This window comes from Engraulis encrasicolus, chromosome 10 (genome assembly GCF_034702125.1).
Source record: "Engraulis encrasicolus isolate BLACKSEA-1 chromosome 10, IST_EnEncr_1.0, whole genome shotgun sequence".
Taxonomy (NCBI): domain Eukaryota; kingdom Metazoa; phylum Chordata; class Actinopteri; order Clupeiformes; family Engraulidae; genus Engraulis; species Engraulis encrasicolus.
Genome location: NC_085866.1, coordinates 34,025,815 through 34,051,457, shown reverse-complemented (window position 1 = coordinate 34,051,457; position 25,643 = coordinate 34,025,815). Strand labels below are relative to the sequence as shown.

Below are 25,643 nucleotides of genomic sequence, written 5' to 3'. Positions count from 1 at the left end.
CCGGCCTTCTCCAGACGATAAACGCAGTAATTTTTTTCTCACAAGTGCTATGAAGCTCATAATGTCAAGGAAAGCCATGAAATAAAAAAACAATATCTGCACTGGGAGCTCTTCGGCTGCACGCAAGTTAGTGAAAAAAGGAGATTAAAGGCGTAAATAACACCTGTAATGAAATTCCAGCGAATGTTGCTGCTACAAGATTAGGCCATGAAGACACCCCAAAGGTTTATTGTTTAATGAATATGGAAATGGTTTATAGGTGTATTCAATCTCCCTAGCTCCTCCTAAGGCACCCTTTATACACAAACTAGTTGCAGTAATTCCAAAATGGAGGCGCTCAAAGTCAAGCAAGCCCACCCTGATTTCAGTTGGCTATGGCTGTTCACTGCACCACGGGGGGCGATCATACAAATGCTTTATCCGATTCATAACACCGGGAGTATAGAGAGCCAAAAGATTGATTTGGTTTTCAGGAGAATTTGAATATATTTGCATGATGCGAGCAAAAACAACACAACAGGGGAAAAAAAAACATGTGAAAAAAACAACAACATGTGAAGCCGATGCAAACCAAGACGACTTCAAACCATGCAAAATCTTGTGCCAAATCTAACAAATGAATGTAAGCACTAAGGAGGACAAGGTTAACACTGTGTGTGCCATCCCTATTAACCCCTGCAATCCCCCATTGTGTTGGCTACAATTAATCAGCTCAACAGACTTATGGAAATGCCTTCTAATCTACAGCCGACTGACTGTGCTGATTGTGGATCTACATTCAGTTAGTTACCTCGCCTGTCGGTCTGTCTGCTGCACCCAGCTCGTAAACTGGGCCTGGTGTGGCTCAGCTACCTAAGTTTTCAGAAGGTGGATCAACAGGCTTCCAGTAAATAATAATAAATAATTCTGATGTGAGAAACAGAGGGGATCTGTCTCTGGAGCGATCTGCTGGTTAATTGAACCATTGAACAAATATGTTGCAGGACTTCTACTTTCCTAACCCAAGATATCCATCTCTGGTGCATTAAAGGTGCACTGTGCAGGAAATGGTCAAACAAGGTAAAGCAACTATGCTGCTCATTGAGATTGGGTTGCCTATTGCCAAATTGGATCTTTTCATGAACGTGTACTAAGTAATAAACTAATATTTTCTAGTATGGCCCAAGTACTTTTTGTACTTTTGCAGCTAAAAATGTCTATTTCTGGAAATTCATTCAAATGGCGGAATATGGAGAAGATTCCCCTTTTCATGAATGAAAAGTGCAATTTTCCCAGTCATAATGAATACTTAGAATTTGATGGTGGTGGTAAGCATTCATGAAAAAGTTAACATTAGTGAATGGGTAGCATGAATTCTAGAAATAACAACAAAAATTCTTACACAGTGCACCTTTAAGATAAAGAATGAGTGAGTGTACTGACCAAGGTTGACCACGTTCTTGGCCCAGAAAGTGGGGTCGCAGTAGAACCGGACGGAACCATTGGCCTGGGGAACTGGGTCCAGACGGGCCTTCAGGATGTACCGCAGCTGGAAGGTGATCTAGAACAGACAGAACCACATCATGTCATCTTTACATTGCATTCTAAGATACAGCATCTCTGCAGACTATACACTTCGTAGTATAGTAGAGTATAGTTAATCAGTATAGAGAAAGGGTCACATCAGGACCATCACATGACCATCTAGCACAAACAAAATCCCTCCAACATCCTACACACTTCACTGTGAGAAACGTTCATGTAATCTTTTCATGGTATGGCAGTGTAGAACGGACAAAAAGCAGAACAAACCATTCCTTTATCCTCCACATACCATTCCTATAGCCTAAGGATATAGAATCACCAAAAACCTGACACACACACCATATCCCTTCAGCATACAAATTTCATAAGAAAGGTTAAATGTAAGGTCCTTCAAGTAAGGTAAAGTCCTTCACAGTATAAAACATAGAAAAGAAAAATAACAAACAACGTCATCCCTGCAGCCTACACAGCTCACAGTAAGAAAGGTTCAAGTAAGGACTTTCAAAGAGTGAGGATATTTTTTTCCTTTTTTCTTGGCATTCATTCAAAAGCCCTATTCAAAGAGACATGTTCTCACATGGGTAGGTCAGGCTAAGGCTTTATGGTCAGTTTCTCATTGATTAGATGTTCTGCATGGCTGTGATGGGGTAGGTAACTATTAATCAGGAACATTGACATTAATGGTCACCCCCATAGTCCTCTCATTACTGTTGTCAATTTTCAACAATGTTCACCAGCATATTGCTTTACCAGGCAAATGATACAACGACAGATTTACCATGACAGGCTTTTACACAATTACTCATTACCGTCCCTCTTAACTACTCACTGATCGGCACTAGAAATGATTTACGGCTTTCTGTTAACGTCTCTGGCTTCAGGCCCCATCTCAGCTGAGCATCATGAAACGTTATGGCCTCACCGGCCGGCGTAGAATAAATCAAGCAACCACTCCCACCTGAGTTGGACGGCTGCAGTTTTATGGTGACATTTCTGACCCTGTCCTTTGACTGCCTATGAATTTGAACGGTGGTTTAGTAATATGACTGCTCATTCCTGTGTAAGATTAAAGATAGATAGAGCTTAAATTAATATATAAATTAATGTATCACTGTATTTATTACTTTAAGAAATGATTGTGTCTTGAATTACAAATTTGTTAAATTTGCGCAACAATAGGCCAGACAGATTCGGGTCCATATCAGAGCAAAAATGTCAACCTTTCTCCTTTTTATGACAGATTCTCTTAAAGGCAAGGAGAATGGTAGATTGAAATCCAAAAGCTGTCTGCAAGTGATTGAGCAGGGTTGCACTCTTGATTGAGCAGGGTTGGCTCCAGGAGGATGACCCTGGCACAGCACTGAGGAAAACATCTACAACCGCTACATGGTCCTAATGCCTGATGGGTTTTTTTAAGTTCCAGTTAGTTGTGTAAAAGAGAGAAGCATTTCCACTGAGTGTGTGAGCCACAGTCTCACGAGAGAGAGAGAGAGAGAGAGAGAGAGAGAGAGAGAGAGAGAGAGAGAGAGAGAGAGAGAGAGAGAGAGAGAGAGAGAGAGAGAGAGAGAGATACAGAGAGAATTTGTGCGTCTCTGTCCCCATGTGTGTGTCCTCATGTGTGTGTGTGTGTGTGTTTCTGTCTCCGTTTGTGTGTGTGTGTGTGTATGTGTATCTGTCTCCGTGTGTGTGCATGTCTTACCAGCCTCTTGCTGTAGAGCAGTGCGGTGCTGCTGCCGTTGGTGAGTGCCCAGTGGGTGAAACTGAGCACGTGCAGGATCTGCTGGCCCAGACAGCCGATGTCCTTCTGCTGGCTGATCAGACGCAAGCTGCGCTCCTTTGTCACACTCTGGAGAGAGGAGGAGGAGGAGGAGGAGGAGGATGGGGAGACAAGAGGAGAAACAAAGAGATCCAGTGAAAATAAAGACAAAGAAAGAAAGAAAGAAAGAAAGAGCGAAAGAAAGAAAGAAAGAAAGAAAAAGGTGTAAAAAAGAAAAAGTGAAAGAGAGAGTGAAAAAGAAAGAAAGAAAGAAAGAAAGAGCGAAAGAAAGAAAGAAAGAAAGAAATACAGGAGAATACGAACGTACAGAAACGCATGCAGTCAGCACTAGAATTTTGCCAGTGGCGGGCAGATCAAAGCGAGGCCTGGAGGAATGCCTAGCAACCAGTAAACTGGAACATGGAGGCCTCGGTAGGCTGATACATTTTTAAACTCAGATCAGTCTTCCAATGCTGTTTTTTGGTGAAGAAATGCATAAGTGCTCGAGTTTGAACTGAAAATGTTACACAGCATTAAACTTTATTAGGAGCCTTTGAAACACTTGCAGTGATGAGCTATGCCGCTAAACAGTCATGAAATTTTAACTGTCTAAATAATTCTGTGTAATTCATTTTAGAAATGTTTACAAGTTTTTTTATGAGTTCTTGCTTAATATTTTAATATGAAATTCTATCTACGGGCAGGATGGTCCACTTGACAAGAGCTTATCCAGAAACATTTCATGAATTTTACCACAAATATTATAACACGCATTCTTTCATCTGCTCTGCAAATACACCAGACACTGTATCCAACCTCAAACAAGCTGAAAAAATCTATTAGAGACCCGTTTGATTATTTGGCCATAGCCATGTTGTTACATAGTTTCTATTTTAGCACTGCCAAGTGCCAATGATATAAAATTTTATGAAAGTAGAGGAGGAAGACCGTTGAGAAATTGCTTATATTTTCTTACATTAGAAAAGCCTAGTTAAAAAGCCTCAGTTATGAAATATATACTCTGAGTGTACACATACAACAAAAATACAGTGACAAGGTGGAAGATAACTGCTGCAAATTGTATGGTGGACTGCATTGTATATCGTCATTACAGACAAAAAACAAAGGCAGCGTTTCTGCCACAGGGTCTCTCAACAGACCTGTGCAGAAGGACCTGCTATCAAAACGTCAATTTCAGGGTTTTTCTTAATTTTTGTTTTAAACAAAATTAAATAAATTAAAAATCTCCTTTTCAAGGGCGTCAGAGCCAAGAGGCAATTACAAAAAAATAATTACAGCAGTCTGCGATTAAAAAAAACAAAACAAAAAAGTAATTTAAACCCGTTGAAAATCAGGGATGCCAGGATCTGGAATTCAAACTGTTCAATAGAAAACATTCTGTTAGTTTCGGGTCTTTTTGCAACTCGTAATTTTGACCCTTCAATAAACCCTTCAATATACTGTGTCCCATCTCCATCTGGAAAACATACAACATGCCTCCTCTATCACCAAATATTCTCATTCAGCCACAGAGCGTGCAAGTGCAGTAAGTAAGTATATGAGGAGTAAACACATTATGCATTATGCACGGGCTGTACAGTGTGCTGACTCAATGCCAGCTCCAGGCCCATATTTGAATATCACCAAATATCCACATTCAGCCAAAGAGAGTTCAAGTACATCAAGTAAGGGCAAGTACAGTATGTGTGGAGGAGTACTGTAGTGTTGTTCACTTGCAGTGGAGTGTGCTGAATCACTGCCAGCTCTGGGCCCGCCCACCCACCCGCCCACACACTCACCTCCAGCTGCTGCAGGAGAGACTTGCCCTTCTTGTTGATCTCATTGATGAGCGTAAACACCGCAATCTTAATCTCGTGCTCCACTTTCTTGTGCGTCTCCGTAACCTCTTTAAGCCTGGGCAGAGAGAAGGAGAGACAGAGAGAGAGAGACAGAAAGAGAGAGAGAGACAGAGAGAGAAAGACAGAGACAGAGAGAGAGAGAGAGAACAAGAGAAAGAGAGAGAGAGAGAGGGCAGCCAAATCAGATTGGTGCATATATATGCCGCAGTCAGGGAGCACCATATGATGAACAAAATGAACAGCTGCCTGCCGCACTACAGTCGTTGCTAGGCACCAGCACATACGAGCTGCAATCCCCCGTAAAATTAAGTAATATGGAGTAAAATGAAATACTGTGAAAAGAAATCAGACATTGCACTCTAACGTGATCACTGAATACTCTTGAGACACATTCTTCATATTTTTAAACACAGTTAATAACACAAAAACAAATCAACCATTGCACTCTAACGTGATCACTGAACACACTTGAGACACATTCTTCATATTTTTAAACACAGTTCATATTGAATAAACCAAACACTGCATTCTAACGTGATAACTAAACGCACTCGAGACACATTCATCATATTTTTAAACACAAAAACAAATCAAACATTTTAATTAGATGTTAAAAATCTAATCCTCACCTGCCTTGCACCTGATTGGCCGAGAAATGGACGATGTTCCTCTTCTCCTGCAGCTTGGCCATGAAGGCCTCGATGATGGACTTCTGATTCTGAAAGGCCTCGTCTAAAAACTGGTACCTGAAAGTGGGGGAAAGCATGAAATGTATAGCTTTGAGGTATGGCATATGGTTATTATGGCCAATTTGAGCACTGAAGGAGTAGGTTAAAGCCTGGGAGTAGGACACACAAATAACCAAATAAAAAGAAAAAAGTATGCGTCAACCAGGATTTTTCCGCTCCCACTTTTTTTCTGTGACGTTTTGGGTGAAAGATGAAAGGACTTTTTTCTTCTCATCAAATTTGAGCACCGAGATATGCAAATAAGTCATTTTTGACTTCCATCGCCCGACACACACTGATATGTTTGTGGCATGATAACCTGGTGTGTCTGACTCATTCAGGGTTTAAAAATACCTTCAGGGTTTGAAAATGTTGCAAAAGCATATGTCTTAGTGTGTTACTTAGCTGTTCCTCTTGTTTTGTAAAAGTCCAAGCGTATCACTGCTTCTAGAGGTCTGCATTCTAGAGGTCTCAGTTCATTACCGACCTGTGCTCTTTGTATTCTAACAACTGATAGTCATTCTATAGATCTTTTTGAGTTGCTATTCTGTTAGTTATGCGCTTCATAGGCCTTTGACTGTGACTGACATCTGAAGGTCCCAACAGGTGCATTACTGACCTGTGCTTTTAAGGTGTCGGTATGCTTACTGCGAGCTGTAAATTACGCGCGTCACCACGAGCAACCGACTGCACATGCTTACTTCAAAAGCAGTTGACCTAGACGCAAAATACTGGCGGTATCATCCAGGGGGCAGAGAGCACGCAGCATTGGGATGCGGAAATTGGGAACACAGATGGCAAGGAAAACAACAAAACAAAAAGAGGGGCTCCCTGGGCAAGGAAAGAATACTGCTACTACTCCTATATGTGCATGCTATTTTGTCAAAGTGCAACAAGGAGGTATGATCACAAATGTTTGAAATTTCAGACACTCAATGCTCTTAAGTTGCTCCATTGTCGTTTTCATATCAAGCACACGCGTGGAACTGCAGTCTTTCTTACGATCGCCCCCAGCGAGTTTGAAGATATTGCACCTGACGCACGCATTTGGCTGCCGTGTCCAACGCGCGCGAAATTGACATTAAATACGCATGTTAACGCGTTCATGAACGAATCGTGCACGCGCTCGCGTATCCTGCAGCAATTATACCGGCACCTTTACTGACCTGAGGTGACAGTGGCTCTATGGTTCGCTGTGCTGTTATTCAGAGGTCTCCGACTGTGACTGACGTCTAAAGGTCTCTAAAGGTGCATTACTGACCTGTGCTCTCTGTGTTCCAGGAGTTGACAGTCGTTCTCTGTGAGGTTCTATGCTGTTTATTAGTTTCAAAGGTCTGACAGAGACTGGGACATCTAAAGGTCTCCACAGGTGCATTACTGACCTGTGCTCTTTGTGTTCTAGAAGCTGACAGACATTCTCTATGAACCTCTATGCAGTTTTTTATTCTTTGTGTGCTTCAGAGGTCTCTGACTGTCTTCTGCTAGGTCTCGGAGGTGCATAAATGACCTGTGCTCTTTGTGTTGAAAGGTGAGAGTCTATCCGTGCATTACAGACTTGTGCTCTTTGTGTTCTGGAAGCTGACAGGCATCATCTATGAACCTCTATATAGTTCTGTATATATATATATATTTTTTTAAAGAAAATACGTTTGTCTTTTGTGCATGTATTTATGACAAGACGGTTAAAGAGCGACAAGCAACGAATGAGGAGTGAGACGGGGAAAGGTTTGGGAAATAAACTCGGGCTGGAATTGAACCCGGGTCACCAACGTAGCAGTGCAGTGCCCATCCCAGCTGATTGAGCCATGGCTGGATCACAGCTCTTTATTCTTTATGCGTTTCAGAGGTCTCTGAGTGGGACTGACCTCTGAAAGGTCTCGGTGGTGCATTACTGACCTGTGCTCTTTGTGTTCCAGGAGCTGACAGTCTCGACAGGTTAGTGTGTCGCAGGTCTCGCAGAAGAGCTTGAGAGCCTCCTGCTTGTGAATGGGACAGAAGACCGGGCGCTGCCCTGACGCTCCAACCGCCTCTGTGAGAGAGGGATGGAGGATACAAAAAGAGAGAAAGTGAAAGTGAGAGTGAGAAAGGGGGGGATGGGGAGAGTGGGAGATAGAGTGAGAGGGAGAGAGAGTGAGAGGGAGGGAGGGTGAGGGATAGGGTGAGATGGCAGGTGCAGCAGAGTGGATAAAATGGAGGTGAGAGAGAGAGAGAGAGAAAGAGAGAGACAGAGAGAGAGACAGAGAAACAGTGGGTGGGTGAGGGAGTGTCAGTGGGGGGAGCGAGATGTGAAGAGCAGGCAGGTGGTAACGTGTGAAATGGAGTAGGGTTATGGTGACATGGGGAGAGAGAAAAGGGATAAAAAAAATACACATTCACTATCAAAATCTTTATACTACCACACAAAGCATACACATGATGCACACACGTACAAACACACAGAACAACAGCAAGTGTGTGTTGCTGACGTGCCTTAGACAGCTCTGAAATTCCCGTCATACATGAGCAGCCACACTGAACAGAGCAGCCAACACAAACACACGCACACACACTTGAGAGTATGCAAAAACACAGACAAGTGTGCACACACATGCACGAGTGCACGACACACAAACACGAGTACTATATAAGCACACATGCACGAGTGTACGGACTCACGCACGCGCACACACGCACGCGCATACTCGAGAGAGAGCACACACACGCACACATTCGAGAGCACAAACCCACACCTGAGTGCACTGCACTGTGCTGCCCAGCTGCTGCGCTCATGCTGCGGCCCACACACTAGAGGGCTTTCAGAGGGCCGGTGGGAGGCCAGGCAGGCTGCGGGCTGCACCCGCCTCCTCATAAGGCACGTTAGGTAACCCACTCACTGGTACAGTGAGTATACTGGTACTCACTAGGAGTGTAAATAATAATCGAAATGTATCGATGCATCGATCCTATGGCCGATTATTTAGTCAAACCGTATCATGGGGCATTCTTAAGTAAAGAAAATAATTGAATCGCTGGACCCTGTCCAATGCCCTTGCTCCATAACATAATAGAAGTAGAAAGGTCATGGGAAAAAAATCTAACTGAATCAAATCATATCGTATCGTGGGGGATTGTTAAGTATAGAAGACAATTGAATCCCTGCTGTAAGAAATAGATACCGTATCGTATCGTCATGGGGGCTGTGATTTACACTCCTAGTACTCACTATGCTACAGGGGAGAGGGTAGGGTTCTTGTACAGTCGGCCTCTAAAGGAGGCATGTTAGGTCACCCACTCACTGGTACCACTCACTATGGTTCAGTGGTACATTGGTAGAGGGTGCGGCCAAGCAAAGCAAACTTTGCCATTCATTCCTATGAGGGAGGTGAAGGCAAAAGAATAGATGCGAAGCAACGCGAAAATATTTGTCGGTTAAAGGTTTCATTCCATTTGATTCGCTGCGACGACCTGATGACCACTGAGGCGCCATGATGGAACGCCGAATTTCGCATCTTTTCACTTTGCTCGTTTCGCCTGCACGTGTCCCCCGCGTAAAGGAAGCAAGTTAGGTAAGCCAATCACTGGTGCAGGGGGGGTAATGGGGGGAGGGTAGAGGGTAGGGTTTCTATACTGTCTGCCACTGCTACATTGCCCAACCCAGGGCAATAAGACTGGCCTCTATCAAGAAGAGTGGTCTTGTTCTGATTGTCTGATTGCAATCAAGTTTGTTTGAGAGTGAAAGACACAGAGAGAAGGGCGAAAGAGGACAAGTGAGAAGAGGGTGAGGGAGAGAGTGAGGAAGAAAAGGCGAGAGAGAGAGCGAGAGAAAACAGGAGGGAGGGGGAGAGAGGGAGAGAGGGAGAGAGAGAGAGCGAGAGAAAAGAAGCAAGAGGAAAGACAAGAAAGACAAAAATCAAGCCAGAAAAAGAGAAGCAGAGCATATGGCCAAGTTCAGCTTGATGAATACAGTAGGCAGACAGGCAGACAGCATCCGAACGGTTCCTTCAGTTGCTATGACAACAGGAACTGGGGGCTACAGCAGAAATGCCAAGACAGAGCGGCACCGGGCGGGCCGGCACCCTCCTCATCACCACCATCCATATCTACTCCACTCCCCAACACCATGCTAAAAACTCAACACAACGCATCACGTTGTACGTCTAAGTTTAACTTGGCATGGTTTTATTTGCATTGGCCACTGTACAGTATGGAGCACACCACATACAGTATACAGCAGTATTACAGTTACACAGCACAGTAATCAAATGTATATAGACACATCGCACACGGCCATAATGTTGTGAAACAAATGTTTTACCAACTACTCATTGAGAGAGAGAGAGAGAGAGAGAGAGCAAGAGAGAGAGAGAGAGAGAGCAAGAGAGAGGGAGACATCATACCAGAGGTGAGGTCTTCTTTTTTGCGTATCTTGTGGTCCTTTGTGAACTTGACCCTCTGGTGTGCTTCTATGCAGGTCTTGCAGAGCCATTCTCCACACTCCACACAGAAGCCCACCGCCGACGCATCGTCCTCACAACTCGTGCACACCTACAAAACACACAGATGGAAAAAAAAGCAAGAAACAAATTAGAGATGGCAACCTGGTCTTCTTGAGAATGCACATGACGTCTGCTTGGCGCCACACTCAGGCACCCCAAAACACTGCAGATGGACACACAGAGAGACAGGCACACAGAGAGACAGACACACACGGAAGGCACAAAGTCACTGCAATACCTGGCCCAATCCCCTTTGGAGGACTAGGTAAAAAGAGCGTTATGAAATTACTTGCATTTTGAGAAGGTTGATTTAGTAAATCTGAAGGAGGTATTTACTTCACAGTGCTTTCAGTTATTTTACTAAATCACAACAAAACAAAGTTTGCCACCGACTTTCAAAGCTTTACAGTTTTATGAGCATTCCACTGATTTCCAAAGCCAGTCCGTAATTGCTGTAGTAAACTGCCTGGGAGACAATTAACTTTAATTACCATTCAATTTCACTAGCCATATAGGGCACGATTGACTTCCAGTAAAACACTTATTCTTCATCACTGGCTCACAAATGTATCACAACAAAAAACATAAAAATGCAACAATCACTAAATCAGATTGCATTTCTCAGTTTTTCATTTCACTGGCATGTAATCAAAATGGAAATAGGCAATCAATTTGACAGTGCAGAAACATACATTTGTCATAGTTATTGCTATCAGTTGCACAAATCTCAACCTTTCACCTTCTGTGCATTCTGAGTTGCGGTTAAAACTCACTGACATTAAGCATTACAGTTGCCCAAAAGTACAAAATGCACCGAGACATACAGCCTACAGCAAACTACTGTTTTGCATCGCACAGTCCAACTAACCGTTTCCATCACACCTTGTCAGTCATGGGCAAGCGGTTAGGGAGTCAGGTTGCAGGTTTGAGTCCTGACACCACCAGGTGGTTGGGTGGAGTGAACACATTTAATGAGGGTACCAACGCACAGCAATGTTTGATATGTGTATCATGGGAGACTTACTTGTGCAAAAAATGAGTAATGCAAACTCCTGTTGGCAATGCACATATAAATATTTTTTACCGAAACAACGTTTCAACCATCCAGTCTTTTTCAAGTTTTAAGGTGGGAATACACAAACAGCACTCACCCTCATCCTCCTCCTACATCACTGAGGTACCATGAGCATGGTACCCTGCCCTATAAAAGCCAAGTGCAGTAACTATGTTTTGTCTAAATTAAGTTAACACTGGCAATGACCTCCTATATTTTGTGACAAAGCCTTGTGGTCCAAATGTGTCCCATTGTAGATATAATGCGGTGTCAAATTTGCTGTAACTGCAATATCCATGCTAATCCCACGGCTTTAAGGGCCTTTTTTTCAGTTTCAATGTTGGCGTAGTTACTGCACTTTGCCTTTGCATGACAGCACCGGCCACCCACACGGCTCCCATCTACACTGCTGCTGGCCGTTGGGCAGCCCCAGGCATGGGTGAGAGTGGGCACGGTGTGCTGTATCACAATGACAATGGGTTTTCCCCATGGGACTTTCGCATCTTCCTCTATTCTGCAGAAAGTCACGCATTCAGGAGCAAAGCCAGAAACTCATCATCAAACCGTCAGGTAGTAGTGGAGGAAGCAGGGCTTTGCTGTCCCCAATATCTCGGTCCCTGCATCCATGCTTGTCCATCCTTTGTAATGCAGGGGTGGGGAACATAGGTCTTGGGGACCAAACATATGTCTTGTGGACCGTTAGCGGACCTTGAGGCCGTCTTATTCGGTATCATTTTAATGTTCACATACAATTCCTCATTTTGTAAAGAAATCCTAAAAATTACATTTGCCATACAATTACCCGTAAGTTATATTTTCAGGGGAGCTAATGAAGGTGGGGTCTGTTGAAAAGGTGGCCACCTTCAATATAGGCCTGAAGTAGAGGGGGAAATCCTGGTTCATTCATAGCACGTTCATAGTACGGCCCTTGGAAGACTATATAAAATTTGGCCCCTCGAATGAAAAAAAGTTCCCCAACCATGATGTAATGCATGTGAATGTTGTGTCTGTACATTTCATGGTTGTGATGTTGGAGGTCTGCTGAAAAAAAAATCCTTTGTCGACATGGCAATGAATTTATTTAATCTTGGCGTCTTGAATTTTTGCTGCACCACTACCTGATGCTGCTGCTTCCTTAATGAGCCTGAGACACACCTATTCGTTTCCAGGCAAGCCATCCATCACAGCCTCCTTCTGTACCAGAGGCAGAACTGATACTGCAGCTGCAGCCATGCAGTGGGGAGCACCAGAGCTACACCTGTGATGTGCCGCTCTTGTCTCACTTCCAAACACTGTCACAGGCCATCAAGGAGTGAGAATGATGTTTGTATTTGGCACTATATTCAGAATACAAAGATCAGTGGTTCTAAAACCGCAGGCCACGCAGGTATTCTAAGTGGGCCCCGAAATCGTTTTCTAAAAATCCAAATAACATTTGTTGTCGACCGCTTTGCTGTTGACTACTCATTGGAGTTGTATTGTTTATTGGGGCAGAGGTGGGCCCCGAACATTTGAGAACATTTCATGGGAGCCCCAGGCAGAGAAATTTTGAGAACCACCGACAGAGATATTTAAAATGGGAATAGCAGCAAGGGATTTTCTTTGGTCTGGCATATTACACCACTAACACTGAACAGGTCTTCTACAAAAGTCCCACAGGGAAACTCCCATTGTAGTGGTGGCACAGCATTCCACAGAACACAGCGCACGCACACCACCACGATATTGCACTGATACCTCAGTCGTGCAAGGAGGCAGCCCAACAAGCACACAGAGGTTGGGGTGGGCAGACGTCACAATGCTCATGGACAGAGGGAGAGCGCTGGCTATTCACTCCCCTGCCAATCTGGCAGTGTTGGAAATCCAATCAGCAAACCTCAGGCCACAGACACGACTCCCTGACCGCCGGCCCATGATTTGATACAGATAAAGGATGAATATGAACTCGAACAGCTGAGTGGTTATTAGCAAACTTGGGCTTTGGGACTTACCAACAATTGGTACATTTGTTCAGCTCAATAAATTAGGTTTGAAAATGTCATATTACAATGTTCTGATTTTTTAGGGTATCTTTTTGGGGTTTTGATGAGTTAATTGGATAGGACAGTGAGAGAGAGTAGCAGGACTGTAGTGGGGGAGAGCGAGATGGGGAAGGATCGGGAGATGACCTCGAGCCAGACTCGAACATGCCTCCCCAGATATGGCACCCTAGTGTAACATGATGCCAACTAGCAGAGTACACTGTAGAACGATAGTAAACCTCCCTCCCGAAGCCTCCTACAGTATCGGTGGCGCTGTGCTATCGATCTGGACCTTTAGCTCAGTGGTATCGTGTTGTGCCTCCCATTCCCGAACTGGAGCGTTGACTGATAGGTGGCAGGTTCGAGCCCTGAGTGGCAAACTACCTCACCTCAGTTACACTACAGCCACGGTGCACATGGGCAGTGGATGTGACGCCATGATGGATGACAAAATGTGCCACCGGAAACTTGAATTTGAATTGCATTGTGCATTGTGGGTGTGAGCGGCTGATGCGAGTTTCAGTCCTGGTCGAAAAGAGGATGTCTGGTTGTCAATGTTCAGTTTGCGGCCAAATTAACTACAGTGGTCAGTCAGCATTAATTACGGGCGATTGTCAAAAATCAGCTGTCAAAAATTCACTGTGTCCCATGACCTGTTCCACCCTCCAGCCCTGGCTGTACTGGCATTGCACTTTACCATGCCGTCAGTACTGACCGTAGAAGAAGAAAGTGACATGCCGGACTACGCTCTTATGACATCAGTGAGCTGTCATCTCTATTGTGTCTTTGTGGGCTGCTGATTTTAAATCATGCTTGCTATGTTGAAATGAATTACCACTGTAACACGTCAAGTTCAACGAATTTGACATCTATCATCATTTCCTATGTACAAAGCTTTGAGGAATTTGGCACAATAACATCACCTTCACTGAATTATAGCATGCAGGTGTTAGGAATAACACGAAACAAGAAAAACCTGCGAAAATTGACAATAATACGCTAGAATATTAAACAGCCTATTGCTGTTTTTTTAAGCATGGTGGCAAAGAAGTGTTTCACACCTTGGGGTTGTTTTAACACCTGGAGTAAAATAGGCAAAACACATATTGGGAGACAGCAGTCAATTAGAGCACACAGTTGGAGCCAGCGCAGAACCTCCACTTGTTTACCAAGAGTTAATTAGCATACTGATAAGGGGGTGAATTTAGCAGTCGATGCATCCAAAATTGGGCAGAAAAAGAATGATCTGGCTTATTTGCTGGCTACCTACCTAGACATCAGCACACACATTCTCATATTCATGCCAATGAATATTGTATTGGACTGAATGAAAGACAGAGTTTTTGTTTTAAAAACAGTGCTTTAAAAAGGAGATTTGTCTTATTTTCGAGAACTAGACAAAATAGCACCAATGTAATGTTTTTACTTAACCTGAGTGATTCAGCCATTATCTTTCACAACAATACCACAACACTCAATAATGGAGAGGTAAGGGGATTGCTATGTCCACATCAAATTTGTAGATTCTATCTGTGTTTCGTTTTGAATGCCGGACGTCGTAGTTTTGGATGCTGTTGTCAGCCATTCAATGATCATCTGTGTGCGTAAAGGGCTCTGCATACTTCACCTGCGCACTTCGGCACGTTTGGCGTGAGAACCATCAATGGCGTCATCACTTGCGCCAGACTATTCATACTTCAAAAGGGCTTTCGCTCGCATTTTCGGAAGTGCCCTCTGCTGTTCATGAGAGAAACTGCAGTATCTTTCGCAACTCGCAGCGTGGGTTCTACGGATGTATAAAATAGAAAGCCAAATACGGCTGCTGTAGGGCTACTGAACGTCTGACTTGTGCCTTACCACATTGAAACATAGATTTTTGTTGTAGCCTACATTGCCAGATCATTCCAAGACCATGTGAGAGCATTGTTCTGGCGGCAGAATTTATAAATAGATCGCCGAACACAACGTGCTTCTGAACAAAGTAAACAATTGTTTCACTGAACAACATTTAAGGGAGAAGATAAAATAACTCTCTAGGACATTTTATTATCCTCAAAATGATGCAGAATCCATTCTGTAGTAGCCTACAGTAGCTGTAGCCTCTCTTCCCAACTCCTGCTTTGTCTGCCTACCTACATGGTCGCTGGTGGCGCACGCCAAGTTACAACAAATGTGGGGTGCACGAACTCGCGACACGGCAGCTCGCGCCACAGCGTGTGACGTCATTTTGGGTCACGTGACGGCGCGAGTGAAGTATGAAGGAGGCTAGCGCCAGTCACGCCAAGTATGAATCCCCCTTTAAGGGGGATTCATACTTGGCGTGACTGGCGCTACCCTCCTTCATACTTCACTCGCGACCTCACTCGCGACCTCACTCGCGCCGTCACGTGACCCAAAATGACGTCACACGCCGTGTCGTGAGCTGCCGTGGCGCGACGTCGTGCACCCCAGATATTTTGTAACTTGTCGTGCGCCACCAGCGACCATACAGGTAGGCAGACAAAGCAGGAGTTGCGAAGAGAGGCTACAACTACTGTAGGCTACTACAGAATGGATCATGCATCATTTTGAGGATAATAAAATGTCCTAGAGAGTTATTTTATCTTCTCTCTTAAATGTTGTTCAGTGAAACAATTGTTTACTTTGTTCAGAAGCACGTTGTGTTCGGCGATTTATTTAAAAATTCTGCCGCCAGAACAATGCTCTCACATGGTCTTGGAATGATCTGGCAATGTAGGCTACAACAAAAAATATATGTTTCAATGTGGTAAGTCACAAGTCAGACGTTCAGTAGCCCTACAGCAGCCGTGTTTGGCTTTCTATTTTATACATCCGTAGAACTCACGGTGCGAGTTGCGAAAGATACTGCCGTTTCTCTCATGAACAGCAGAGGGCACTTCCGACAATGCGAGCGAAAGCCTTCTGAAGTATGAATAGTCTGTTGCAAGTGATGACGTCATTAATGGTTCTCGCGCCACACGCGACAAAATGCGCACGTGAAGTATGCAGAGCCCTTAAAGGGACAGTTTGGTCAATTTCAACATGCAGTTGTAATGCTCACACTACCCTGGACTTGTCAGTGCCTGAGATTTTTTTTTCTTCTTCTTCAGCCGTTTCCGAGATCCTGGTCATTGTAATGGGGGCAGCTCTTTGTTTACATTTCAAAAAAACATTTTCATTTATTCCCAAAAACATCAAAAAGGTTATAAAACATCAGCAGACAACTAGCAAACAGCAGTACCTTTTGGGAAAATATTTGGAGTTGGCCTATGTTTCATTTTTTAAAAATGTAAACAAACGCTGCCCCCATTAGAATTGCTCATATCTCGGAAAGGGCTGAGCCGAAAAATGTGGCATCACCAGGTACTGACAAGTCAAGGGTAGCGTGAGCAATACAACTGCATGTTGAAATTGACCAAACTGTCCCTTTAAGAGAGCAGTGTCTCTCTGGTAGCCAAACCCTGAAGTGAGCAGAGAGGTGGAGCTCTCTGTGCAGAGTTACCATCTCTGTTTTCTGTTATGAAGTGTTCGTGAAAATTATACTGGCAAATGTGTTCTATGGAAATGTGAAACTATTTATGAACAGCATTTTTATACAAACAGTTTTGCAGTGTGAAACAACACTTTGTCTTGAAAAAACTCAACAACCCAAATCATGAACCTGCGAAAGGGGGGTTGTCCTATATTCAGGCAAATGCGGTATTATTTTTGTCATGATATATCAGTGCTTTGGTAGGTTGTCTTTATTTTTTTCAAGTACTCTACAAGTAAACTTCACTTAACCCTTTATAGAGCACTCGAAACATTTTTAAAAAGTAAAATTTCACAGTTTGACAGGCTCCAGGTCACTGCTGATTGGTCAAATGTCATGATGTTACTCTCTGTGTGAAAGTCTCATCTCTCCTGATTAATTACAAATAACACACTTGGTTGTACACTCTTATACAGAGAAATCGTACATTTGCAAGGGGTGGGGAAGTGATAAAATAAAATCACTCTGCCTATAAAGGTATATTTTTCTCTCCATGACCACATCGCTACTCCTAATGTCAGTCTTTAAACGTCCCTAGTGGCTTCAAAAAAAGAAGATGCCGACAACAAAGAGATGTGCAGATGGAGTGAGAGAGAGAGTGAGAGAGAGAGAGAGCGCAAGACAGAGAGTGTGAGAAAAAGAGACAGAAAGAGAGACAGAGACAAAGACAGAGAGAGGGCTTGGGTGCAGGACAGAGAGACTGATTTGGAGGCATTTTGTTGGCTTGTTTACCTGCGTTGAGTTCTCCACTGACGTGTTGGAGGCCTCTGAGGTGTCCTTGACAAAGTAGTTGTCGATGATGTCTGGCTGCTTGTAGTCCTGGTGGCATACCGCACATCGCATCACATTCACTGCAGGTGGGGACACAAACAAACACACACACACACAAATAAACAACAACCAATTAATTAATCAGCACTGCAGTGTCTCAGGGGATCCCTTGAGGATTATTCTGTGTGTTCAGCATTACCCCAAGATATTCATAGCAAATGAGGACGCTGCATAATTAATCATGATTACTTACGCTATGGAAAACGGATGCATCAGACCGCCGCTCTACATGGCGTTTATCAATTACACACTCAATCTTCATGGACTTCTACGCTTTAATATTTTAATGATAAAGGATTCTGAAAAGCATTCAGGGGGTTTTAGAACAACCTCTGCACACTGGACCATCTGGACACAATTCAGCTCAACATATTTTTACCGTACTTGGGCCTAAGTCCAAACTAAGGCCAACAATAAGGCCAACACTTACTTCACTGAATAGCCCTATTTAGATGCACTTTCAATGCTTATTTTTCATAAATGGAGCAGCTTGCAATTAAAAAATGACTCATGTTAACAGTAAAAAAATGTATAAGATTCGAATTTGCAGTGACATTTTCCTCTAAGGGAAGCAAATTACATTCATTAGCTCTGTATGTCAAATGTATGGTAGTGGCAACTTCATGATTTTCATAACATTTTGTATTTAAGACTTACTTTTGTGTGGACAACCATAAAATACACATGTTCAGTTGTAAAGGAACAGTGAAGTTAAAAAAACAGTATTAAAAGTAAAAAAACAAAAAACAAAAAAACACACATTTAAAGTAAACAAACACCACCCCTCCCCCTCAACACACACAGTGTTTCCCATACATTGAGGAAACTATGGCGGCCCGCCATAGTTTAAATTTGGCCGCCATAGTTTACGAAAATGTAAAAAAAAATTTTTTTTTTTTTTTTTTTTTCTTTTTTTTATTTTTTTAAAACGATATCCGTTTTTGTTAAAAACGATTTGAATTACGATTTTGAATTTCCTTCGCATTTTCCTCCTGGAGTAAATACATCCTATAGACTCTGTATTGATTAGATAAGTAGTCCCACGGTAACACAGAATGAGGGGAAAGCATTAGGAAGTGACCGTAAGGGTATTACAGTTGATTCATGTGTGCACACGTGTAACATCGGGTGAGTAACAGAACATGTGCGCAACGATGCGTTATGACACGCCGATATGCGAGGATCTTCGTTCAAATCGCTAGTCGCATGCATCATCGCTAACTGCGTTTACATCGCGTGCCGCGTGGAAATGTTAGTTGTTGACATGTAGGCCTATGGAATTCACTTCAATTTGTGCTGTTTCTTGCTTCAGTTGTGGACAAAACGATTGGCCAAACTCACAATAGAAAGCCTTTGCTGTGCTACTGTCCCAGAGAGCTGAAAAAAAAAACCTTCATAGAAGAAGTCACACTTAACAGGGGTGTTAACCAATCCAATGAGTTCTCTCATTGCTCTCTCTCTCTCTCTCTCTCTCTCTCTCTCTCTCTCTCTCTCTCTCTCTCTCTCTCTCTCTCTCTCTCTCTCTCTCTCTCTCTCTCTCTCTCTCTCTCAGTAGGCCTAGCCTAGGCCTACTATTTACCCATAACAAATGGTGAATTTCTGAGCCCTTTTTAATTTGTAGCCTATACCACTGAAGGCATGATAATGCTTCATCATATTTTAGAAATAGGGCCTATGTGCCTTTTATATATCAAATGTTTATCATTTTGAAATTGTTTCAGTTGTTTATGACTTGTGTATGACTGAAATTATCTCTGCATACTATCAGTGCTGCATTGCTTTGTAAAGATAGGCTATTCAACACACTTTAAAAACACACTGAAAAGATACGGCCATAGTAGCCTACTGAAAACATTTTGTTCATAATAATGGTGATTAATAAATGGTGGTCTTAAATTTTCATACTGACATCCTTGAATTTGACTTGGTAGATCACGGCAGACCATCAACTTCAAAAGTAGATCTTGGTTAAAAAAAAGGTTGGGCACCCCTGCTATAGAGAGAACCACAAGTGCTTGAAAGACAGGGATCAAAAGCCTAGTCAAGTTGTTGTAGTTTACTTTGGGAGCAATATAAAAAACCTTCAGAGAAGGGACAGTTGGGATGAGTTTACTAACACTCCCTAGGCTTTGTTTTACAGTGTAATGAGTTTGGTGACAGACCTTCATTGACACAGCAGAGGAGACATCGGGCTGCATATAGAAATTAATGTGTAATGAATGTGAATATAGACATAAATGTGTAATATGTTGTTCAGCGGCCCTTTTAATGGGAGGAATTTGGAAAAAACTGGCCCTGTGACCAGCACCCCTCATGTAGAATGTGTACGCCTACAGATATGTGTGGGGGAAAAGGCATAGCCTACCCTCTAAGACCCTTTTTGTCTATGCGTTAAACAATTTCACAGTGCTCTTAAATTCTTATCTCTGCTCCTATTTTGTTTTATTATTGTTTCCCAGACCCCTGCATGAGGGACGAATGAAACTGTGTTGTAAACAGAAATTATTCACTGTACTGCATTTTTTGACAATGACAATGTACTACTATTATACAAGTCATGGGTAAAATCTTATGTAGCCTTATTTCTCAAAATATAAATGGCTGAAATATAGGCCCAGGCCTACAGTTTCTTCTCCATGCGCCAATGTCATACTGTAGTCATTGTTTTGCCGTTTTGATGCATTTACGCTGCAAGAATACACCCCCCCCCCCCACCCCCCAAAAAAAGGCCCGTGTGAGAAGACCCCCCCTCACCCGGACAAAATAAACCCCGGCTGCCCCCATAGTTTCCAAAATTTCTGTGGGAAACACTGACACACAAACACTTCCCCTCCCCCATACATCACACCCTTGCAAAACAACATCCTCACACTTCCTTCCTCACACAGCTCAACACTCCTCCCCCGCAAATCTCCACGACAGATCAGCCATTCATCACGGGCTGGTGCCTCACTGGTTACTGCAGGAACTGGTGCAATCCGGTTTGAGCCGGCCAGCACTGGCTTCAGCTGCTCACAGCCGGTTCCCCTCAGCCTCCAGCTGCACCAGCCGCGCGCTGATTGGCTGGTGGAGCAGCTGGAGCAGGGAGGGGGAGCGTTGGGGGGGCTGAGTGCAATGCAGTGCAGCTGGGCTGTGACATCCAGTGCTCTGGTACCTCTACACACACAATGCACACACACACACACACACATGCACACAGTGCACATAGCGCACACCACACAGACACCCACATAGAAACACACACACACACACACATTCACACGTGAACAAACACCCCACGCACACACACACACACACACCTAACCACACACCATCAGCCACTCAGTCAGGCACACTCCTCCACATCTCTCTCACACTCCAATTCTTTTCGTCATCTACTCAAGCTGTCCAACTCACCACACACACAGACACACACGCACGCACGCACACACACACACACCCCTCTCCTCTTATCATACACACAAAGCCCACACTCACACACAGTTACCCCAACCCCCCTCATTGCGTACACACACTTCAGCTAAACTGAGCCAGGCAGCCCACTACACCTAATGAAAAACTTCTGACTGAAAAAACCAAAACCTCTCATTGACACTCACTCAGGCCTGTAGACTGCAGTCGCATGAAGCTCAGTAGAGCATAAAGCACTCAACACAGCCCTTACTGGCTCCAAAAGCAGAGCTATCCATTTTTACAGGAGAACGGCCAGACAGTTTACGTGGGTCTTTTGTTTACCATGGCATGACCCAAGGTCGCTAATGCAAACACATTTTGTACCCACGTCTTATTTTGGAGTATAGGCCCAACCAAGCGACAGACTTCAGGTGTCAGACGTCAGACTGCGAGGTCTATGTGTTTGACTGAAACTAGTCTTTTAATGCTAGAGAGAACATCATGTTTACAATGACTCAAGGCACGGTTGGCTTGCACAGAGCTCATCGTGGTTCGTCAACCTGCAAGCAGGGATGAGAGGAAATCAAGTGACATCTCCATAAGCTGCAAACAAAGGCAGCGTCACAGAGATGAGTCTATGGTCAACAAACAGAGTTTGGATGTCAGTGAGTTGCAAGTGTTCAACTCTCCAACGAATAAAGTCTTTTTGGGTGCATAATATGTTAAATAACTCAAAAAGTCAAGTTGCAGCAGAGCTGCTGCCACTGCACTGATGCAATTGGAGGTCAACCCCATTGCACAGAGGCCTAAGATGCAACATTATGAGTCTCCTGACGTCCAAAGACATCCTCAAAATGTTCTTGGACAATGAATATACTGCTGTTTGCCCTTGTGATAAGCCCTGTTTGATGTTGTGCAGATTGGGGTACCTCTCAGGCTATTTCAGGCCAACACCTGGTTAGAAGTGTGAAAATCAACCACAATGTCATCATTTTACCAATCTGCCTTCAAATTACTGGTGGAAGTATTAAAGCACCACTGTTGGGACTGCTTTGAAAAGCTGGCAGCACTGACAAAACAACAATATTGGAACATTTTGAGTATGACTTTTGGACTAACTTCCTTGAGCACAGGAGAGGCATGATGCTGCCTTGTCGCTGATACAACTGTCTAATCCAACATTGATTCAGGCATTGAATTCAGCCTTAAGCATCAAAGCTCTCTTGGGTTCATAATATTGGCTAGCTTGGGAAGACGTCACTTCTATCCAGGGCCATCATATGTGCCTACTACTGTTATAACGCAGACGAATTTGGCAAAAAGCAGGCTGTGGACGCCTGAGGGCGTTGAGTGGGGGCGGTGCTTAGTTACCATTGGGGGGTTTAGTTTGTTTCATTTTTTAATACTAAGGGGGGCGTTGCTAGGCTTATAATGAGGTCGGGTAGGGTAGCCCTGGGGGCAGCGCATGTTGAGAGGGGGCGGTGCTTAGTTGCCATTGGGGGGCATTCGTCTGTTTCTTTTTGGGGTGTTGGCAGGCTTATAATGAGGTCAACAGAGCGTTAGCATGCTTATGGTGAGGACCAGGGGGCATTGGGAGGCTTATGCTGAGGACCAGGGGGTGTTTATTCAAAAAGGTTGAGAACCTGACCTCACTGACCTGGCTTCCTAGAAAGTCTTGTATGCTGAAATAAATAGGCAACAGCCAGCTGGCTAAAAACACAGTGCAGTGGGGCGCCTCACTTAGGGTGGGTACTGCCAACAATCTAACAATGCACATCCTGATACAGGGGTCACGATATAATATGTGCATCCCGATACATGGTCTTGGCAAAATATATCCCTATACTTAAGGTTTTTTTTTAGTTTTTATTTAAAAAAAAATCTTAAATTTGTAAGAAAACAGAGATATAATCAAATGTTACATTTTTGTTTTTCTGTAGAGCAACAGTTTCACTGTAGTGTATGTAAAACACGGCCTTCACAAAGCCATTGGCCTAATGCATAGCAAGGAGACATTGTCTGATGCAGTTTCAGCAACTTCATGAACTAATTGTTTGTTGCACGTGAAATAGCACGTCATTTCACGGGCCTTTGGGGGTGTGGGGGGGGGGAGGTGTATTCACGCAGTGTAAATGCAAAATGGCAAAACAATGTAGGCTTAAGCCTACATTTCAGCCATTTATATTTTGAGAAATAAGGCTACATAATACACATGCAGGGGTCTATGTAATGAAAAAAATAATAAAACAAAATAGGAGCAGAGATAAGAATTTAAGATTACTGTGAAATTGTTAACCCATAAACAAAAAGGGTCTAAAAGGGTAGGTTATGCCTTTTCCCCACACACACATAGGCGTACACATTCTACATGAGGGGTGCTGATCACAGGGCCAGTTTTTCAAAATTCCTCCCATTAAAAGGGCTGAACAACATATTACACATTTATGTCGATATTCACATTCATTACACATTCATTTCTATATGCAGCCCGATGTCTCCTCTGCCTTGTCAATGAAGGCCTGTCACCTAAGCTTAACTCATTACAACTGTAAAACAAAGCCTGGGGAGTGTTAGTAAACTCATCCCAACTGTCCCTTCTCTGAAGGTTTTTTTTTATTGCTCCCAAACCCAAGTTAACTACAACAACTTGACTAGGCTTTTGATCCCTCTGTCTTTCAAGCACTTGTGGTTTTCTCTATAGGATGTATTTACTCCAGGAGGAAAATGCGAAGGAAATCGTAATTCAAATCGTTTTTAACAAAAACGGAAATCGTAAATTTTTTTTTTTTTTTTTTACATTTTTCGGAAACTATGGCGGCCAAATTTAAACTATGGCGGGCCACCATAGTTTCCTCAATGTATGGGAAACACTGTACCATATACAGATACCAATCTGTTGAACACACCTTCAACTCAACCCACCTTTGCTCTTGCTAGACCAGTCAGCTCAGGTAATAAAAGACAGTGAGGTATACAGGTGAGTTGAACAAATGCAGTAACATGCAATGCTAAAAAAAAGAGCACAGTCCTACATTTTGTTTTGGACGACAGCTCACGATTCAATGTTATTCTCATGATTCAATACTATACTTCACTCTGATGAAAAAAAAGTGTTGCCTTTAGTTTGATTCAATATTATTCTCATGATTCAATACTATGCTTCACTCTGACTCACAGCTCCTCCAGTCATGCACCCTCCACCCATCCAGCAACAGCCTCACACATTCCCCTGTGATCATAACCTTCCAGAACCGCTCAAGTCATCATCACAGGCTGTGCGTCACTGGGGATTGTTACTGACCTGGGCAGTCTCATCACTATTGACACTCACTCGCCAATGTCAAAGGTCGCTAGTCGGGGTCAAAGGTTAAAAGTCACGAGTAAAGGTGAGCTGAGCTCCAAATTGTGAAATAACACACTATGCTGCAAAAAAACAGACCTAGGCTATATAATGTGTGCACTACTGCTCAGGATTCAGTGTTATAGTCATGATTCACTATGCCATCATGGCTAAATTTGACTCACCACTGCCCCCGTCATGGTATGCATCAACAGTGTCTCATACACAAACATTCCCCTCCAGTAACCTTTCAGACATGTCACCAATTCATCACATGGTGACATCACTGGGTAGGTCACTGAACTGGGAGACTTGTCATTATCCAAGCCCACAGGTCAAGGAGGAGCAAAGCTGAGTCAAACTCTAATGCCAGGGGTACAGGCGAAATGAGCAAAACTAACAGTGGTGAAATTCAGTGTTCCATTCTGACAGCTCAACCGTCAACAGGTCATTGCGGCGAATCAAACGTAATGAAACGGTCATGTTGTTGATTTGATTGGCCACTGCAGGCGATATTTCTCATTTGCAAAATATTAAACTTGGCTGGATATTTTCGCTTCGTGTATGTGTCCCTAGCGTATGTGTGGTAACATGCCATGCTGTGAAAGCAGATCTAGGCTATAAATGTATGTATATATTTGTGCCATACAGACCATGATTGAATGCTATGCTCATGTTTCACTGCTATGCTCCGGGCCATACTGCATGTTACTCCCCCCTCCCACCAGTCATGTAACTCTGCCCACTCTAGCCCCACCCCTCCAGCCTCACACTTCCTCACCCACACCACCCCCATGTTCAATGTTAATTTCATGAGCCAGAGCCATACAGAGGGGAGAGTCGGGCAATCTCCGCCGTGTGCTTAGGCCGACTTCCTCTTTAGCAAAATTAGCTGTTTTAGCTTCTCAGTACTGCTCAGCGTTGCGAATGTTAGTTCCTAGCAGTGGGCGTAGCACATAGCAAATGCAATGCAGGGGATATGACAAGACTTGCTGTTCATAGTAATAACTTCAGATAAACATCACAGATGGTAAACTGTTGTGATTATCACCACCGAGACTGTTGTTGGTTTACATATTTGTGGTGATTACCCCGCAGTATAGTTCGTTAGTCCTTATTTTTGGCTGTTA

General features: G+C 43.5%; 1 protein-coding gene across 7 annotated transcripts in view; it reads right to left on the bottom strand.

Annotated features, from left to right (window-relative positions):
- trim33 (tripartite motif containing 33) overlaps positions 1 to 25,643 on the bottom strand; it is a 56,676-nt gene that overhangs the window by 23,618 nt on the left and 7,415 nt on the right. For all 7 annotated transcript variants that reach the window (XM_063208692.1, XM_063208698.1, XM_063208693.1 and 4 more), the window contains exons 2-8: positions 17,682 to 17,800; positions 10,244 to 10,391; positions 7,764 to 7,896; positions 5,769 to 5,885; positions 5,080 to 5,194; positions 3,224 to 3,370; positions 1,423 to 1,540 (exon numbers count right to left, since the gene is read on the bottom strand). In XM_063208692.1, the coding sequence (XP_063064762.1) occupies positions 1,423 to 1,540; positions 3,224 to 3,370; positions 5,080 to 5,194; positions 5,769 to 5,885; positions 7,764 to 7,896; positions 10,244 to 10,391; positions 17,682 to 17,800 (897 nt within the window). The remainder of the gene's footprint in view (positions 1 to 1,422; positions 1,541 to 3,223; positions 3,371 to 5,079; positions 5,195 to 5,768; positions 5,886 to 7,763; positions 7,897 to 10,243; positions 10,392 to 17,681; positions 17,801 to 25,643) is intronic.